General features: G+C 36.4%; 1 protein-coding gene across 1 annotated transcript in view; it reads right to left on the bottom strand.

The window, feature by feature from the left end:
• Window positions 1–21554, bottom strand: part of LPCAT2 (lysophosphatidylcholine acyltransferase 2) — an 81325-nt gene that overhangs the window by 19463 nt on the left and 40308 nt on the right. The window contains exons 10-11 of the mRNA XM_024233917.3: window positions 19441–19566; window positions 17884–18037 (exon numbers count right to left, since the gene is read on the bottom strand). Of these exons, the coding sequence (XP_024089685.1) occupies window positions 17884–18037; window positions 19441–19566 (280 nt within the window). The remainder of the gene's footprint in view (window positions 1–17883; window positions 18038–19440; window positions 19567–21554) is intronic.

Genomic DNA, 21554 nt, shown 5'->3' with positions numbered 1-21554 from the left:
GTTTTATGGTACATGTGCGCAATGTGCAGGTAAGTTACATATGTATACATGTGCCATGCTGGTGCGCTGCACCCACCAACTCGTCATCTAGCATTAGGTATATCTCCCAATGCTATCCCTCCCCCCTCCCCCCACCCCACAACAGTCCCCGAAGTGTGATGTTCCCCTTCCTGTGTCCATGTGTTCTCATTGTTCAATTCCCACCTATGAGTGAGAATATGCGGTGTTTGGTTTTTTGTTCTTGTGATAGTTTACTGAGAATGATGATTTCCAATTTCATCCATGTCCCTACAAAGGACATGAACTCATCATTCCATTCGACCCAGCCATCCCATTACTGGGTATATACCCAAAGGACTATAAATCATGCTGCTATAAAGACACATGCACACGTATGTTTATTGCCGCATTATTCACAATAGCAAAGACTTGGAACCAACCCAAATGTCCAACAATGATAGACTGGATTAAGAAAATGTGGCACATATACACCATGGAATACTATGCAGCCATAAAATATACTATTTTAACCATTTTTAAGTATAGAGTTCAGTGGCATTAAGTATATTTGCATTGTGAAACCATCACCACCAGCTATCTTCAGAACTTTTTTCATCTGCCAAAACTGAAACTGTACCCATTAAAGAATAACTCCCATTCTCCCCTTCCCCCACCCCTGGTAACCATCACTCTATTTTCTAGCTCTATGATTTGACTACTCTGCATGCCTTATATAAGTGGAATCGTACAGTGTTTGTTCTTTTGTGACTTGCTTATTTCAATGAGCATAATTTCTTCAAGATTCATCCATGTTGTAGCATGTGTCAGAATTCCCTTCCTTTCTAATGATGAATAATATTGTATTGCATTAATATACTCATTTTGTTTTTCCATTATCCCATTGGTGAATACTTGGGTTGCCCTTTTGGCTATTAGGAATAATGCTGCTATGAACATGGGTATACAAATATTTGTTTGAGTCTTTGCTTTCAATTCTTTTGGGTATACACCAAGAAGTGGAATTGCTGAATCATATGATAATTCTATTTTTATCTTTTTAAGGAACTACCATATGCTTTTCCTTATTGACTGTACCACTTACATCCCCACCAGCAATACACAAGAGTTCCAATTACTCCATATGCTTGCAAACACTTGTTATTTTCTCTTTTGTTTTGTTTTGTTTTCTAATAATGGCCATCCTAATGGGTGTAAAGTGGTATAACATTGTAGTTTTGATTTGCATTACCCTAATGATTAACGATGTTGAACATCTTTTAATGTATTAATACTTACTGGCCAAAGAAGATCTTTGGAAAAATGCCTATTTAAATCTTTTGGCCATTTTAAAATCTGGTTATTTGTTGGGTTTCTTGTTGTTGAGTTGCAGGAGTTCTTTAAATATTCTAGATATTAATCCCTTATCAGACCTATAATTTGTAAATATTTTCTTTCATTCTGTAGGTTACCTTTCCACTCTGTTGTTAGTGTCCTTTGATGCACAAAAGTTTAGAATTTGTATGTAGTCATATTTATCTATTTTTCTTTGGCTGCCTGTGCTTTTGGTGTAATATTCAAGAAATCATTGAGAAATCCAGTGTCATGAAGCTTTTCCTCTGTTTTCACTGAAGAGTTTTATAGTTTCAGCTCTTATGTTTAGATCTTTGATCCATTTTGAGTTAACTTTTGTATATGTGTAAGGTAAGGGTCCAACTTCATTCTTTTGCATGTGGATATATAATTTTCCCAGCACTATTTGTTGAAAAGACCGTCCTTTCCCCATTGAATGGTTTTGGCATTCTTGCTGAAAATCATATGACCATATACACAAGGGTTTCTTCTGGGTTCTCTATTCTATTCCATTGGCTTATATGTCTTTCTTGAAACCAGTGCTGCACTGTTTTGATTACTGTAGGTTTGAAGTAAGGTTTGAAATGAGGAAATGTCAGGCTTTCAACTTCGTTATTCTTTTTCAAGATTGTTTTGGCTATTCAGGGTCCCTTGAAATTCCCTATGAATTTTAGGATTGATTCTTCTATTTTTGTAAAGAAACACTGGGATTTTGAAAAGGATTGCTTTAAATCTGTAGATCACTGTGGGAAGTACTGACTCTTAATATTGTCTTCTAATATATAAACATGGAATATCTTTCCATTTATTTGTCTCTTCTTCAATTTCTTTCAGCAGTGCTTTGTAGTTTTCAGTGTACAAGTCTTTAGCTTCCTTCTTGAAGTCTATTCCTAAGTATTTTAATTTTTTCTATGCCATTGTAATGAAATTGTTTTCTTAGTTTCCTTTTCAGAATTGTTCATTGTTGGTGTATAAAATGCAACTGATTTTTGTGTGTTGATTCATATCCTGTAACATTGCTAAGTCCCTTAATTAGTTCTGTGTTTTGTATGTGTGAGGGGGAATCTTTAGGGTTTTCTACAAATAAGATCATATCATTTGTTAACAGAGATAATTTTACTTCTTCCTTTCTAATTCATATGCCTCTTATTTCTTTTTCTTGTCTAATTGTTCTGGTGATGATTTCCAATACCATGTTGGTAGAAGCATGAGAGTGGGCATCCTAGTCTTTATTCCTGATCTTAGAGGAAAAGCTTTCAGTCTTTTCATCACTGAACACAATGTTAGCTATCAACTTTTCATATATGGTGTTTATTATGTTGGGGCACTTTCCTTCTAGTTTGTTGTGTGATTTTATCAGGGAAGAGTATTGAATTTTATCAAATGCATTTTCTGCATCCGTTGAGGTGATCATGTGATTTTTCCCCTTCATTCTGAGAATATGCTGTGTTACATTAATTGATTTTCATATATTGAACCATCCATCTTGCATTCTAGGAATAAATCCCACTTGATTATGGTATATAATATTTTTAATGTGCTGTTGAATTCTGTTTGCTAGTATTTTGTTGATTTTTGCATCCATGTTCATACGGCATATTGGTCTGTAGTTTTCTTCTCTCCTAGTGTTTTTATCTGACTTTGGCCTCATGGAATGAATCAGAAAGTATTCCCTCTTCTTTAATTATTTGGACGAGTTTGAAAACAACTGGTGTTAGGTCTTCTTTCAATGTTTGGTGGAATTTTCCAGTGAAGCCAACTGGTCCTGGGCTTTTCTTTGTTGGAAGGTTTTTGGTTACTTATTCAATATCTTTGCTAGCTATAGGTCTATTCATATGTTTTACTCCTTCATGATTCAGCCTTGGTAGGTTGTGTAGGAATTTGACAATTTCATCTAGCTTATGCAATCTGTTGGCATACAGTTGTTCATAGTACTCACTCATCATCCTTTTTATTTCTGTAAAATTGGTAGTAATGTCTTCTCTTTCATTTCTGGTTTTATGTGTCTAGCTTTTTCCCCCCTCAACAGTATATTTTTGACATTTGATTTTATATTTTTAAAAAGCATCTTCAGAAGTCAGTCTGTAACAGGTAGCTCGGATAATACTTTGAGAAATTCTACCTTTAATACTAGTTATAGTCAGAGTACAAGTGCTCCAGAGGTTGTTGGAAGTTCTATTGGTGAACTTGGGGGAAAAGTAGCTAGGTCTTAATGATTAAGTCATTATATTACTTAGCATTTGGGGTCTCAATTTCGAATCTACAAAATGATAATAATAATATCGCCCTTGCTTACTTCAAATGATTCAATCTGATTTATTGTGTATCAGGACTTGGGCTCAGTACTTAGGTTACAAAGGTGAATAAAGCAGGATGGCTGTGCTCAAAAATCAAGTAGAACTACAGGAAGCTGGTATAATTATAATATGAAGTCTGTGTTCACATTTCTAATATTAATACTAATCTATTATATTTGTATATAATATGTTTTAGTATTTAGGTTTCATTGAATTCCTCTGAAAGATACAAATGTATTTTAGATAAGGTAAGAAAAATTCAAGAAAAGTTAAGCTAGTTATCCAAGGTCATGCAGCTAGTACACTGTCCTGTGATATCAAACCAGTATAGGCACACAAAAAGGGATCAATGATTCTACTGGGGCAAAGGAAAGGAGAACATTTACCTAAAGAAGAGATCATGTGTAGGCCTGACTAGAGGCTGAGTCTCAGAGTTCTCCAAATAGATAAGGGATATAAAAGGACAGTCTCGCAAAAACACAGAAGAGCTAAAGGATATGAGGTATTCAAGAGATGGTGAATAGTACAATGAGATGAGACTCTATTGCTAGGAGTGATGAGAGATAAAGAGAGATCAATAAAATGGAATCAGATTGGAAAGGGCTTTGAACTGCTATGTGGCAGAGTCTCTCTCACAAGTAATTGTAGAAACTACTGACAGCGCAAATGTAAAGTCAAAAGGAGATTCGATGTGAAATTACTTTGGAAATTATGTAATTCTAGAACTGAATAATGATTATTCTAGCTATTATTAGGGAGAGAATAGTAGCCAGGGGACATCGCACTGTCCAGGACATGAGAGCAATGTCCTGTCTTCTGCCACACTGAGTGGTTTGTGTAAAACTTTCCAAAAACTGATTTTATTTCTCATAGGCACAATGAAATGGCCTCTGTGAACACCAAAAACCAAATATCTTCTTTAACTACTCAGCAAAAGTATCACAAAAGAACTGTCTTCCTTTTAGGGAATCACAAGGGGCCATCTGGCCTTAGACAGATTTAAACCCATTCATATAAGCTTCTCTCAGAGAAAATTACATGAACTTTGTTTTTATAATATTGCAAATTAACTTAATAATATCGACTGTTATATAAAATGTGCCTCCTTGTGCCCATCTGAAGTGTTTTTTTGCTGTGGTTTAAATCCAATTCTTCTCATTTATTTTCTGTGAAGATGGAGGGCATTTGGCTAACAGTTTCTCATAAGCCATCATAGAATAAAAGACTATTATTAGATTAACAAGCTTTTTCTCCTCTGGATGATTTAATCCCCTATGGCTATTTATTAGAACATTAATAGCAACCTTAATTGCTGTCTGTGGGAACTCTACCATCCATATCTGCAAAAAAAAAAAAAAAAGTGTAGGAGGGGAAGAAGCCACATCTGATGGATAATTTAGTCCCAATTTGGGGAACAAAGTTATTAGACTTAAAAAGTACACAATGAGACACAATGTTATTAAAAACATTATTCAAAATAGTCCAAAAATGGAAACAACCTAAATGTTTACCAACTGGCAAATGGATAAGCAAAATATGATATATTCACATACAAGAATACAATTTGGCAATAAAATGATGACTGATACATGCTACAAGATAGATAAACCTTAAAACATTATGCTAAGTGAAAGAAGCCAGACACAAAAGACATACATTATAGGATTCCATTTATATAAAATGTCCAGAAAAGGCAAATCTATAGAGATAGAAAGTTGATTGGTGGTTGCCTAGGGCTAGGGGATAAGTAGGTGACAGGAACTAACAGTTAATGACATAAAAAATCATACTGGGGTGATGGGAATGTTCTAAAACTGCTTGAAAGTTGATGACTGCACAACTTGGTAAATTTACAAAAAAAAAATTATTGAATTGTATACTTGGGTGAATTAGGATATATAAAATATGCCTCAAGAGAATTATTTTTTAAAAATAGTGACAGTTTGTAGTAAAAAAGAATACCAAACTAGGAATTCTAGTCTCAGTCCTGCAATTAACCAGCTATGTGGCCTTGAGCATGTAACTTCCTCTCTTGAGCTGGCAATCTTCTGCAAAATGAAGAAGATAGGCAATTTGATACCCAAAGATCTGTTTAGCTCTACAATTCTGTGAATCTAGATTTGTGACAGCAACATCATTCTTGTATTTAGTTTCCTTCTGGCGCCTACACCTTTTTATGCTATATATTAATTTAATTTAATCTTTCTTTATCTGGGTCTGGTTCTACAACTTTTAAAGACATGCTCACTTACCCTTATTCCCACTTTGACATATTGTCTGGTGACTGCAACCTATTAAGTATGTTGCTTTCCAAACAGAATTCCAAGGTGAACTGAACCTCGTCTAGAATAACACAGAAGGACTCACAACTCCCACTTTAGATGAAGGCTTTCTGTCAAGTGGGGCCTTCATCTAACTGCAATATGATCTGGACCAGACCTTCCTAATTTGTTGATAAGAATGTCATGTTGGATGAAATCAAAAGCCTTTCTAGAGTCCATATAGATGAAATCTATTTCGTTTTCCTTATCATCTTGGACTGTCACTCTGTCATAGAGGGAAATTAAATTGGTCTGACACAATTTTCTTTTTACAAAGCCTTGTTCTTTACTTCCTTGTGCTCTTGGAGGAGGCCAGTAATTACTCCCTTGCTCTAGTTTAAAAAGTTACATTTTAATTTTACAGTCTCCTGTCTGTTTCCTCTATGCATCTCCCAAGTATACTTGCATTGAGAAGCCAAAAGTAAAGCATATAATTCTCATGTCTAAATGGACATTTTAGTTAACTACACTCAGACATAGAAAATACTGTGATGGACTAAATGGAGGAGCTAAGTGAACCTGAGAATTGAATAGGGAAATACTCAGACATATAGAACCAAACTTTCAAGGCAGCTTATACAACTGAATAGAAAAGTTTATGTGTCACACGCAGAAAGTTGTAGCCTTTTTTTTTTTTTCTTGCAAATTGTATCATATAAGTTGTGGAATAGACTTCATATAGCAAATCCTGATTAACTGGGATTAGAATCAAAATGGTTCTTTTCATATGAATTATGAAATACTGTATTACATATAAAACCTTAACTGGAAACTTAAAAGATAGAAGACTTTACTGTTTGTTTCCAGTCATTTAAGCCACCAAAGTGCCCTGTCCTAACTCTCAGCATGAGCAGAAAACCTGCACACTACAGCACCCTACCTTCTCTAACAGGAAGGGGCAGGCAAGGATGTTTGTTATTATTGGCACTCAAGATTTAACACTTGAACTAATACCAAGAACAAGAACAGGGCAGACAGGAAAAACTTGGAATAAAGAAACATATTCATTCCACATAATGTGAAACAGTAATAAAACATCTACAGCAGTTTACAATAGCCAAGAAGGCTGGACTGCCAAAGTGCTAAAGTATACACAAACTTTTCCTGTCTAGTATTTAAACAAAGTACATAGTAATGCCAGAAGAACTAAGTACTTGTTAGGAGCAGAAATGGGAAAAATCATGACCGTTGTTAAATTTCTTACAGAATGGAAATCATAATCATCTATCTAAATTTTACTAAGGAATAATCTATGATGCACATAATGGTGTTGGTAAAAAGAGAAAGTGAGCTCATGCCAGGCTACAGCTCAGAATTAGAAATCAATTTCCTCACCCTTTTCCTCTCATCTGTGAAGATGAATGATACACCACTACTTACAACTATGGGAGGATAGTAACAAGAGCTAGACAGATTAGTCAATAATAAAGAGGCTTAGTGATTCCTTTAAGTCAGATGTAGAATACTCACAAATTAATAACAGTCACTATAAGTCAGACTTACAGTGACTTGTAGTAATCCTTCAATCCAGTTCTTAAACCTATGAGCATGCTTTGTTTTCATCAGCTCAGGAAATACAGTAGGGACCAGCGAACTACAGCTGGTGGGCCAAATCCAATCTGGGCCTGTTTTGCAAATACAGTTTTATTGGGACATAGTCATGCTATTCATCTATGTATTTTTATGGCCATTTCTGTTCTATAATAGTGGAGATAAATAGTTGTAACAGACACCATATGGTCTGCAAAGTTAAAAATATTTTCTATCTGGTCCTTTACAGAAAAAGTTTCCTGACTGAAATATAGCTTTGCTGCTAGTGAGTATGGCGACAGTGTTAGATAGAAAATTAAGATGAATGCATCTTGAGATGTAGTGTGGAAGAGATATGACTTGCTTGTGGTAGGAGGTAAGAGGCAGATAATATGGTATATTGGCAAGTTTGCAAAAAAAATCATGTGCTTACAGAAATATGTGAGAACTGTTTTATAGGTACAGAAGATACCACTGCCAGGGCAGCACACAACTGCTGAATAACATGGTGCTGAAGGAGGATGAAATGAACAATGTTGCTGTTTGGACATTGCAAGACACTGTTATAACTGTAAAAATGATTGTGCTATAATTGCTTCTGATTTAGCCAGTGTAAAAATTTCCTAATCTTGTTAAGTGTCTTTGAATCCCTTCAAGTGTGCTGGCATAACGTCTACTCTTAATCTGAATTGTAAACATAAAAAATGTTGAGAAGCCACTGTTTTAAACCATTGTTTAAGCTCTTAGCTCTCACTCATCTGGACATTTAACTAATCCCCAATGAACCTCTGAACCAGAGAGTTAAGAACACATTCATGAAAATAAAGAAGCGAAATTAAACCCAAAGATGAAAAGGGTCTTTTTTGTTTTTCAAAGATATGAGACCTTTCCAAAGGAAATTATCCCAAACTAGTGAACTATGCCATGCTTTGGATCATGAATACCACATTTCTGTTGGGCCTTCAAACTGTCTGCCATCAAATATCTGAGAATGTAAAGACATATTAGAAGGAGCTAATAGCATATTTTTGTAGGATAAATTGAGACAAAAACCATTATGAAGTTTTTGTAGACTAACCAAGAATGTAGGTGGGAAGAAAAAGTAAAGGAATGGTGGAGAGATATTGAGGTTTTCCCTCCATCCCCCAAATGCCAACCACAACAGCACTAGACTTGAGGAAAGATGAGAAAAGAAAAGAAGAAAGGGGGAAAGGAGGATAAAGTGGGAAGGGAACATGGGAAGGGCTTATGCGAGCATTTTCCACTACAGGAATTTCTAGCGGCTGAAAGAGCAACAGGGACACCTTACCTTTTCCCTTTCCCATCCTTCCTCCCATTGTGTACTTAGTTTAGCAAGATAAACTACCCTGAGAGAAACAAACTATGGAGCTGCTGAAATTTCTTGCCTTTCCCATCAAACTTCCCTCTGCTAAATCACTCACAGAGACTGAGAAAACAAGGGTAGCATGGAAAGTGGGTATGTGTATAAGGTGTGGCATCAATTGCACAATTCAGCTTCTCAAAACAAAGTAAATCTTCACAGGCACAAGACATTCAGGTGTGTTCAGAACAGAAAGAGAGAGAGAAGAAGACAGAGAGAGAGACAGAGACAGAGAGACAGAGACAGAGAAAGGAAAAAAGGAAACGAGAAGGAAAGAAAGGTGAAAATGCATTAATCATTAATTCTCTGGACTGTTTTCTCTACCTTCCAGTATGTTGGAGATCAAAAGAAAAGTGCTTTGAAGAACAGTTACGGTTTATATCTAAACCTCAGACATATCATACAAAGAAGTAAAACAAACAAACAAACAACATCAAAAAAAACCCTCACAATTATAAAATAATATGTCAGCCTACCAAATCAGTTCATGCGAAAATGCGGTAACCAAATAGGCTGCAAAGGCTCACCAGTCTTCCAACTGCCTGAGCCAATTGTTATCTCTAGTCTGAGTTAGTCAATCAGCTAGCTGGCAGTTATTTTAATCTTTGGTTTATATCCCCTTCCCCACTCAAATCTTCCTATAGTTAACAGTGCTGTACAAACAATGAGGGTGTTGGCAGGTATCATCAATCATCAAAAGACAGAACTGGTGTCATAGCAATTCTTTCTTTTTTTTTTTGAGACGGAGTCTCGCTCTGTCGCCCAGGCTGGAATGCAGTGGCGCGATCTCGGCTCACTGCAAGCTCCGCCTCCTGGGTTCACGCCATTCTCCTGCCTCAGCCACCACGCCCGCCTAATTTTTTTTGTATTTTTAGTAGAGACGGGGTTTCACCGTGTTAGCCAGGATGGTCTCGGTCTCCTGACCTCGTGATCCGCCCGCCTCGGCCTCCCAAAGTGCTGGGATTACAGGCGTGAGCCACTGCACCCGGCCCTGGTGTCGTAACAATTCTGTAACTGCTAGCTATAATAGTTTGACACCTGAAGGACAGGGCAAGCTCTACAGATATTATTCTTAATTTTGATTAAAAATCCTGATGAGCACAATGTCTAAGATATGCTATAAACTTCGTTCTTTGTCCCTGTTTCATGTCCCTTCCTATTTCCCTATCTCTTGTCCTGGTTTGTACATCCCTGCCATATTCTTTCCCCTCACTAGTTTCATATATATATATACATTTTATTTAAAATTACTTGCATGGTTTCTAAAACCATAGTGGAAAATGCTATATAAATCTCAGAAATATTAGTAATCATACAAGTAAAAAGGTACCTCTAATTTTCCAACTTGTGCAGTTACATCCAATAATCTACTTGTGGCTGGTGTGGTAACTCACGCCTGTAATCCCAGCACTTTGGGAGGCCAAATTGGGTGGATCACCTGAGGTCAGGAGTTCAAGACCAGCCTGGCCAACATGGTGAAGCCTTGTCTCTACTAAAAATATAAAAATTAGCCAGGTGTAGGAGCGCATGCCTGTAATCCCAGCTACTTGGGAGGCTGAGGCAGGAGAATCACTTGGACCTGGGAGGCAGAGGTTGCAGTGAGCTGAGATCACGCCACTGCACTACAGCCTGGGTTACAGAGTGATATTCAGTCTCAAGAAAAAAACAAATAAACAATAATTTACTTCTTTCTTCCCCTAAATCTTCATTGCACTTTATAGTAGTACTGCGGCAGTCATACATTAGTATTTCACAGATGAGGACAGATTATTTGTATGCTGCATGCAAGCCCAGAAGAGAGGTCCAGGCACTACACCTAAAAGAAGGTTGCTTAACAGCATCTTGTTAAAGAATAGTTCACCTATGAGATCACAGAATAAGTCATTAGAAGAATTTAGTGTGGTCTGGGAAAAAAGAAAAAAGCCCTGGTTATTTTGGTCATCAAGCCATGTTTTCTTTACAAACTACTTTTTTTCCCAATAGTAAATATAAAACTGGAACTTTTGCTACACACCAAGATGGATGGAATCTTTAGCCAGCCTATCATTCTCGACTATAACTGGAAACTTTGAACAAAATACAAAAAGCAACTACCTCTGGACAAAATACCATAAGAGGAGGATTGGTGAGGAAAGTCAAAACTTGAAGAACAGCTAGTAAGGCTGAAAAACCATGGAGCCCACTTAAAGTAAGACATTATTAAACTGTTAAAAGAAAAGAACAGTCAACTCAGAATTCTATATACAGGCATATCTCATGTTATTGTTCTTTGCTTTACTGCACTTCACAGACAATATATTTTTTGTAACAATTTGAAGATTTGTAACAACCCTGTATGAGCAGGTCTATCAGCGCCATTTTTCCAACAGTACGTGCTCACTTCATGTCTTCATGTCACGTGTTGATAATTCTCCTAATATTTCAAAAAATTTTGTTATTATTATATCTGCTATGGTGATCTATAATTTGTGATCTTTGATGCTATTATAATTGTTTTGGAGCACTACAAACTCTGCCCATGTAAGATGGTAAACTTAATTGATAAATGTGTGTCTTCTGATTGTTCCATGGACTGACTGGCCATTCCCAGTCTTGCTCCCTCTCCTTGGTCCTCCCTGTTCCCTGGACACAATAATACTGAAATTAGGCCAAGTAATAACACTATGACGGCCTCTAAGTGTTCAGGTGAAATAAATGGTTGCATATTTCTTACTTCACATCAAAAGCTAGAAATGATTAAGCTTAGTGAGGAAGGCATGTCAAAAGCCCAGACAGGCCAAAAGCTAGGTCTCTTGCATCAAACAGCCAAGTTGTGAATGCAAAGGAAAGTTCTTGAAAATTAAAAGTGCTACCCCAGTGAACACACAAATGATAAGAAAGTGAAACAGTCTTATTGCTGTTATGAAGAAAGTTTGAATAGTCTGGATAGAATGTCAAAGCCACAACATTTTGTTAAGCCAAAGCCTAATCCAGAATAAGGCTCTAACTCTCTTCAATTCTGTGAAGGCTGAGAGAGGTGAAGGAGCTGCAGAAGAGAAGATTGAAGCTAGCAGAGGTTGGTTCATGAGGTTCAAGAAAAGAAGTTGTCTCCATAACATAAAAGTGCAAGGTACAGCAGCAAGTGCTGATGGAGAAGCTGCAGCAAGTTATCCAGAAAATCTAGCTAAGATAATTGATGACAATGCAGATGAAATGGCCTTTTAGTGAAAGAAAATGCCATCTACGACTTTCATACCTAGAGAGAAATCAATGCCTGGCTTCAAGGCTTCAAAAGACAGGCTGATCCTTTTGTTAGGGGCTAATACAGTGGGTGGCTTTAAGTTGAAGCCAATGCTCATTTGCCATTCTGAAAATCCAAGGGCCCTTAAACATTATGTGAAATCTACTCTGTCTGTGTTCTATAAATGGAACAACAAAGCCTGGATGACTGCACATTTGTTCATAGGATGATTTAAAGATTATTTTAAGAACATTGTTGAGACCTACTGCTCAGGAAAAAAAGATTCCTTTCAAAATATCACTGCTCACTGAGAATGCACCTAGTTACCCAAGAGCTCTGATGGAGATACAGAAATAGGCTAATGTTGTTTTCATGCCTGCTAACACAACATCCATTCTGCCACCCATAGATCAAGGAGTAATTTTGACTTTGAAGCCTTATTAAGAAATGCTATAAGGCTATAGCTGCCATAAGAAATGCTATAAGGCTATAGCTGCCATAAGAAATGCTATAAGGCTATAGCTGCCATAGCTAGTGATTCTTCTGGTGGATTTGGGCAAAGTAAATTGAAAACCTTTTGGAAAAGATTCACCATTCTAGAAGCCATTAAGAACATTCATGATTCATGGAAGGAGGTCAAAATATCAATATTAACAGGAGTTTGGAAGAAGCTAATTGCAACCCTTATGGATGACTTTGAGGGGCTCAAGACCTCAGTGAAGCAAGTAAATGCAGATGTGGAAATAGCAAGAGAGCTAGAATTAAAAACGGAGCCTGAAGATGTGACTGAATTGCTGCAATCTCATGATAAAGCTTGAATGGATAAGATGCTTCTTATAGATGAGCGAAGAAAGTGGTTTATTGCAATGGAAACTACTCCTGATGAAGATGCTGTGAACATTGTTAAAATGACAACAATTGATTTGGAGTGTTACATGAACTTAGCTGATAAAGCAATGACAGAGTTTGAGAGGACTGACAGCAATTTTGAACGAAGTTCTACTGTGGTAAAATGTTATAAAATAGCATCGAATACTACAAAAATAATATTTTTTTTTGAGATGGAGTTTCGCTCTTGTTGCCCAGCTAGAGTGCAATGGTGTGATCTCGGCCCATTGCAACCCCTGCCTTCCAGGTTCAAGCAATTCTCCTGCCTCAGCCTCCCAAGCAGCTGGGATTACAGGCATGTACCACCATGCCCAGCTAATTTTTGTATTTTTAGTTGAGACAGGGTTTCACCATGTTGGTCAAGCTGTTCTCAAATTCCTGACCTCAGGAAATCCACCCACGTTGGCCTCCCAAACTGCTGGGATTATAGGCATGAGCCACTGAACCCAGCCTACAAAGAAATCTTTCATGAAAGGAAGAGTCTATCAATGCAGCAAACTTCATTGTTGTCTTATTTTTTTAAAGTGCCACAACCAGCCCAGCCTTCAGCAACTACCATCCTGATGAGTCAGCAGGCATCAACACTGAGGCAAGACAATCCATCAGCAAGAAGATTACAACTTGCTGAAGGCTCAGATGATTGCTCACATTTTTTAGCAGTGAAGTGTTTCTAAATTAAGGTATATACATTGTTTATTTAGACATAATGCTATTGCATACTCAGTAGACTACTGTATATTATAAATAAACTTTTCTATGCACTGGGAAACCAAAAACTGCATATGGCTCACTTTATTGTGATACTGCCTCTATTGCAGTGGTCTAGAACCAAACCCCAAACATCTCTAAGACCTGCCTGTACAACAAAAATATCCTTCAGAATGAATGCAAAATAAGGTAATTCTCAAATAAGATAAAATAAAGGGTTCTTACTCTTAAGTATTCACCCAAGTGAAATGAAATGAAAACCTACATTTATATAATAACCTATACACAAATGCTTAGAATGACAGCTATAGTCATATTTGCCCCCAACTGCACACAAACCAAATATTCCTCAACTAGGGAATAGATAAAGTAACTATGGTACATCCATACAATTGAATACTATTCAGCAATGACAGGGAATTAATTATTGATCTATAAAACACCATGCCTGGATCTTAAATGCATTATACTCGGTGAAAGAAGCCATACTCAAAAAACTATAAACTGTATGATTCCATTTATATGACATCTGGAAAAAAGATAAACTATATTGATGGAGAACAGATCACTGGCTGCCAGGACTTAAAACTGGGAGAAGGGCTTGACTACAAATGGAATAGCTGTAAGAAAATATATATATTTTTTCAACTGTTGTGTATCTTGAATGCAGTGGTAGTTACATGCTTCTATGCATTTGTTAGAACTCATAGAACTGTAACCAAAAGAGTGCATTTTACTATCAATTTTTTTTTTGAGAATAGGGTCTTGCTCTGTTGCCCAGGCTGGAATGCAGTGGCATGATCTTGGCTTATTGCAACCCCCGCCTCCTGGGCTCAAGTGATCTTCCCACCTCAGCCTCCTGAGTAGCTGGGATTACAGGTGTGTACCACTATGCCTGGCTAATTTCTGTATACTATCAATTTTATATATTAAAACACAAATTAAAAAATAGAAAACCTGAAGTTGTGAACAGTTTTCCTAGGGAAACTTTTTGACAATTCAATTATCTAATTGCATGTACTTAAATATTCATAAGCAGCAAACTGCATCCCCAATATACTGGCAAATGGCCAGATTTTAATTGAAATCTTTGTTACGAAATGTCACTTGAAAATAAAAATCTAAATAGGGAATCCTTTCCCCATTTCTTGTTTTTGTCAGGTTTGTCAAAGATCAGATACTTGTAGATATGTGGCATTATTTCTGACGGCTCTGTTCTGTTCCATTGATCTATATCTCTGTTTTGGTACCAGTACCATGCTGTTTTAGTTACTGTAGCCTTGTAGTATAGTTTGAAGTCAGGTAGTGTGATGCCTCCAGCTTTGTTCTTTTGGCTTAGGATTGACTTGGCGATGCGGGCTCTTTTTTGGTTCCATATGAACTTTAGAGTAGTTTTTTCCAATTCTGTGAAGAAAGTCATTGGTAGCTTGATGGGGATGGCATTGAATCTGTAAATTACCTTGGGAAGGATGGCCATTTTCATGATATTGATTCTTCCTACCCATGAGCATGGAATGTTCTTCCATTTGTTTGTATCCTCTTTTATTTCCTTGAGCAGTGGTTTGTAGTTCTCCTTGAAGAGGTCTTTCACATCCCTTGTAAGTTGGATTCCTAGGTATTTTATTCTCTTTGAAGCAATTGTGAATGGGAGTTCACTCATGATTTGGCTCTCTGTTTGTCTGTTATTGATGTATAAGAATGCTTGTGATTTTTGCACATTGATTTTGTATCCTGAGACTTTGCTGAAGTTGCTTATCAGCTTAAGGAGATTTTGGGCTGAGACGATGGGGTTTTCTAGATATACTATCATGTCATCTGCAAACAGGGACAATTTGACTTCCTCTTTTCCTAATTGAATACCCTTGATTTCCTTCTCCTGCCTAATTGCCCTGGCCAGAACTTCCAACACTATGTTGAATAGAAGTGGTGAGAGAGGGCATCCCTGTCTTGTGCCAGTTTTCAAAGGGAATGCTTCCAGTTTTTGCCCATTCAGTATGATATTGGCTGTGGGTTTGTCATAAATAGCTCTTATTATTTTGAGATACGTCCCATCAATTCCTAATTTATTGAGAGTTTTTAGCATGAAGCGTTGTTGAATTTTGTCAAAGGCCTTTTCTGCATCTATTGAGATAATCATGTGGTTTTTGTCTTTGGTTCTGTTTATATGCTGGATTACATTTATTGATTTGCGTATATTGAACCAGCCTTGCATCCCAGGGATGAAGCCCACTTGATCATGGTGGATAAGCTTTTTGATGTGCTGCTGGATTCTGTTTGCCAGTATTTTATTGAGGATTTTTGCATCAATGTTCATCAAGGATATTGGTCTAAAATTCTCTTTTTTTGTTGTGTCTCTGCCAGGCTTTGGTATGGAAAACTGGCTAGCCATATGTAGAAAGCTGAAACTGGATCCCTTCCTTACACCTTATACAAAAATCAATTCAAGATGGATTAAAGACTTAAATGTTAGACCTAAAACCATAAAAACCCTAGAAGAAAACCTAGGCATTACCATTCAGGACATAGGCATGGGCAAGGACTTCATGTCTAAAACACCAAAAGCAATGGCAACAAAAGCCAAAATTGACAAATGGGATCTAATTAAACTCAAGAGCTTCTGCACAGCAAAAGAAACTACCATCAGAGTGAACAGGCAACCTACAAAATGGGAGAAAATTTTTGCAACCTACTCATCTGACAAAGGGCTAATATCCAGAATCTACAATGAACTCCAACAAATTTACAAGAAAAAAACAAACAACCCCATCAAAAAGTGGGCGAAGGACATGAACAGACACTTCTCAAAAGAAGACATTTATGCAGCCAAAAAACACATGAAAAAATGCTCACCATCACTGGCCATCAGAGAAATGCAAATCAAAACCACAATGAGATACCATCTCACACCAGTTAGAATGGCAATCATTAAAAAGTCAGGAAACAACAGGTGCTGGAGAGGATGTGGAGAAATAGGAACACTTTTACACTGTTGGTGGGACTGTAAACTAGTTCAACCATTGTGGAAGTCAGTGTGGCGATTCCTCAGGGATCTAGAACTACAAATTCCATTCGACCCAGCCATCCCATTACTGGGTATATACCCAAAGGACTATAAATCATGCTGCTATAAAGACACATGCACACGTATGTTTATTGCCGCATTATTCACAATAGCAAAGACTTGGAACCAACCCAAATGTCCAACAATGATAGACTGGATTAAGAAAATGTGGCACATATACACCATGGAATACTATGCAGCCATAAAAAATGATGAGTTCACGTCCTTTGTAGGGACATGGATGAAATTGGAAATCATCATTCTCAGTAAACTATCGCAAGAACAAAAAACCAAACACCGCATATTCTCACTCATAGGTGGGAATTGAACAATGAGAACACATGGACACAGGAAGGGGAACATCACACTCTGGGGACTGTTGTGGGGTGGGGGGAGGGGGGAGGGATAGCATTGGGAGATATACCTAATGCGAGATGACGAGTTGGTGGGTGCAGCGCACCAGCATGGCACATGTATACATATGTAACTTACCTGCACATTGCGCACATGTACCATAAAACCTAAAGTATAATAATAATAATAATAATAAAAGAAAAAAAAATAAATAAAAAAATAAAAATAAAAAAAGAAATAAAATATATCCATAAGAAAAAAAAAAAAAAAAAAGAAAATAAAAATCTATTTGATCTTCATACAGGTTTGTGGAAGTCTAAAACCTTCAGAATAAAATTCTAAACACCCATGTCATCAATGTATGAGTTTTGATATAAATTTTAAAATTCCTGCCAATGATATAAACTCTTCCAGTTCCATATCACAAATGTGGTTATATGGTCACAATATTTATTTCTGACCTGATATTTAAAATAATAGATACATATATTATATTACATCATATTACACTAAAATAATAGATACATATATAGATATGATATGATATATGATATTTTATTATATTATATATGACAGTATAATAAATGTTACAATACACACACACAATTATTAATATTACTATTAAGGAGAAAAAAAATCATGCAATTAAACCATGGGCTCAGCCTTGATTCTTCTAACACTGACCTATCAAGTTTTTCAAATTGCTTACCATATTGATTTACTCAGTGTAGGACTGACAGAGTAAAAATGTGAAAGATTAAATTTTAACATACCCTGTCAAAGAGTGCAAAAAGTTGTCTCAAGACATCTGAAACAGGCAACTTTAAATACTTGGCGAATTCTTCAATTCCAATTCTTCCTCCTTTTGAGGAACTCGCAATAGATGCATATTCATCCAAATGCTTACGAACACCATCCCAATCTAATCTAAACAAACAAAGAATTATAGATACATGTTATTAGCCCTTTACAATTCACATGGACATTTTATGATCATTATTTTACTAATGTATCTGAGAGAAAAATATTTTAAGTGTTAAATTTGTAAAGGAGAATAAAATAGGTACTTAAAAGCATATATTCAACATATATGCAGGCATTTAACCTTTTAAAGGATACTTGTATAACTGACAATTATCTCAAATATCTCAGGGAAAGAAAAGTAAATGAAAAGAAGAACATTGTAGTGGAATGTTCATTTATTCATGAGAAGAAAATAAGAAAGCAAATATTTTAAATCTAAACATTACTTAGTGAGTCTATAGTATGTATTAAGTTTTTAAAGATGAAAAAACAATTCTTGCTTTCAAGAAGCTTTCAGGCTGATAATGAATTCATATTTCACAAAATGTTATGATAGGGGGATTCATTAGACTATACACATGTCCTCCAAGATTAGTTATGAAAAACCACGGTGATAAAACACTGGAAAATGTACTGTAGCTTACATCATATCCTATCTTTGCTTTGTTGAATTAAACAAATGACCTAACATATACTTCTTAGCCCAATTTCAGTGACTAACTAAACTTTTTAAATCTACAGAACATTGTAACCATAATATGCAAACAAAAGCAAAACATTTTTGTTATCTTACAATATAAATAATATTTTCTATATCAGTTATCAAAATATTATACTTTAATAATGAACTTTGATATAGTAACTGGCTCTTCAGCTCCTTCATAGACTGGATGTTAATTAATAAATTCTGCAAATTCCAGTTAGGGCTGAGAACAGAATGAACTGCAATAAGGGTAGAGGGAGGTTGAGGGTTATACCTTTTATAGCAAATAGCTCAACAAGAATGTTCTCAATGGTTTAAACTAGATCAAAAGAGCAGGAAGAAGATTTTTGCCTTTTTTTAAAAAATAGGTATCCAGAAAAAAAGGCAGATCTAGGGCAAGTATTTAATATTCAGTGGTGGTAAGAATTGCAACTATACAAATCAATTCATGTTTCACATGTGAAGTTCTGACTACCACATGCCAGTATCATCTAATGATGCTGTCCTTGTAAGAAGGTAGCAGGACTAACTTCTCTGAGACACTAACTCCCTCTGAGTAGGGAGGCAGATCTGTGTGGATCCACATTTATTATCCCTTGGTCTCCTCCTGTGACCAATGCACATATCTCTGAGTTAACTCTTCTTGAAAAAGCAAAAGCAGATGAATAAAATGTGAGATAAATTCACAACTCCGACTTTCCTAATATACACCAAGTGGGAACTAGAGCTGAGCATTAATAAAGCAGGAGAAAATAAACACAAAGGATTTCAGATCCCTTTTGGACAACTTTATGAAAGTGTAGTCATTTTAAAATACACTTACTTCAATTTCCGGCTAATTTTAGTAAATTCCACCAGCCCAGCTTCCATAGGCAATGTTAGCTGTCCTGCTGAAATCATCAATCTGCAATCTTCATAGGTATGATCCGTTACTGGTATTCCCAGAGCTCTAAAAGTATTAAGAAGCAAACTAAAATTCATTTTTTTTTAAAAAAAAGTAATCATATTTCACTAGGCTTTAACTGGTTCCAAACAACAGCAAGTGAAAAAGTATTTACTACTTTTTAAACCAGTAATTCTCGCTTTTCTTGACAAAGAGACATGTTTCTCCATTTCTCTGCAGACTTACTAAGGATCAAGTTAATCTCCTTATATTTACATGCTTCTGTCTGCGTAGCTGATAATTTTTGCTTTGTGTTTTAACTATAATAATAATAATAGTTGCCTTCAGTCTCATGGAAAGTAATTAGAAGACTTAGGTTCAAGTCCTAGTGGAGTTTTTTACCAGCTGTGGATGAAGCCTCACTTTTCTCATCTGTACATAGGAGTGAATACTATCCTTATTCCAAATGGTTATTGTAAGGACAAAAAAAGAACGCCTGTGGAGGGTACTGTTTAAACAGATAAATGGAGCCGAACACAGTGCCTCACACCTGTAATCCCAGCACTTTGGGAAGCCAACACAGGCAGATCACCTGAGGCCAGGAGTTTGAGACCAGCCTGGCCAACATGGTGAAACCCCATCTCTACTAAAAATACAAAAATTACGTGAGGCACACCTGTAGTCTCAGCTACTCAGGAGGCTAAGGCAGGAGAACTGCTTAAACCCAGGAGGCAGAGGTTGCAGTGAGCTGAGACTGCACCACTGCACTCCAGCCTGGGTGACAGAGGGAGACCCCATATCAAAAAATAAATGAAATAAAATAAACAGATAAATGGCATTTGTATATAGTGTAAGTAAACAATCTATCCAAATTGCTAGCTGTCTATGTTTTTCATCTTTTATAGCTAGAGATCACCTTCTTGCTACATAGCAATCTTCTAAAAATACTGAAGCAAAAGATATTTCTTCTAAACCTAAACATCCTCCATCCTTAAGGGAAAGTATAACTCCTAGTTCCTACTTCACTACTCACAAATTAAATGATACTGAATTAGATTTGAAAAAAATACATATTTATAAGAACTGGAAAAACACTGAATACCAAAAAAAAAGGTGCATGAGATAAACATTCTTCTTCACTAAATTTTTATTCACAAATATTCAGTGAAAACCATAAAATTATGTCTTTAAACTGTACTGGATTTTGTTGAATCATTGCTAGAAACATTAAATTTTGAATGAATACAATCAGAATGAAACATTTTTTTCGGCCAGGTGCGGTGGCTCACACCAGTAATCCCAGCACTTTGGGATGCCAAGGCAGGCGGATCACCCGAGGTCAGGAGTTCGAGACCAGCCTGGCCAACATGGCGAAATCCCATCTCTACTAAAAATACAAAAATTAGCTGGGCATGATGGTGGGCATCTGTAATCCCAGCTACTTGGGAGGTTGAGGCAGGAGAATCACTTGAACCCGGGAGGCGGAGGTTGCAGTGAGCCAAGATCGCGCCATTACACTCCAGCCTGAGTGACAGAGCAAGACTCTGTCTCAAAAAAAAAAAACAACAAAAAACAAAAAAAAAAATTTCTTTCTATCTAAAATATTTTTTTCTAAGCTCTTTGATTAATAAGTGTTTTGGTATAAGAATATATAAGATGGAAAATTAAATTTTAAAATATTTTGGGACTTATAATAATAAATAGTACAGTATAATAGTTAAGAGCTTGGGCTTTGGTAAAAGGAAATGTGGATTTGAGTTCTAGCCCAGACAGTCACTACCTAGTGTGACTTTGGGCAAACTACTCACCTCCCCAAGTCAGCTTTCTTACTTATATCATAGAGTTGATGTAAAGATAATGTTAAATAACTTAAGTTGAGGGCCTACCACAGTACTTGTGTTTTCAAACGCTTTTGTCATATACTTTCCTACTTGAGTATCCTAATAATCAAAACCATGAGAAAGACAAGGCAATGATTTTAACTCCCATTTCACATGTGAGGAGAAGGAGATTTGGAGGAGACTTGTCCAAAGTTGTGCAGCTAATCAAGGTCT

Source organism: Pongo abelii, chromosome 18 (assembly GCF_028885655.2).
Source record: "Pongo abelii isolate AG06213 chromosome 18, NHGRI_mPonAbe1-v2.0_pri, whole genome shotgun sequence".
Taxonomy (NCBI): domain Eukaryota; kingdom Metazoa; phylum Chordata; class Mammalia; order Primates; family Hominidae; genus Pongo; species Pongo abelii.
The sequence above is the reverse complement of the archived record's forward strand: the minus strand, read 5'-3'. Positions and strand labels throughout refer to the sequence as shown.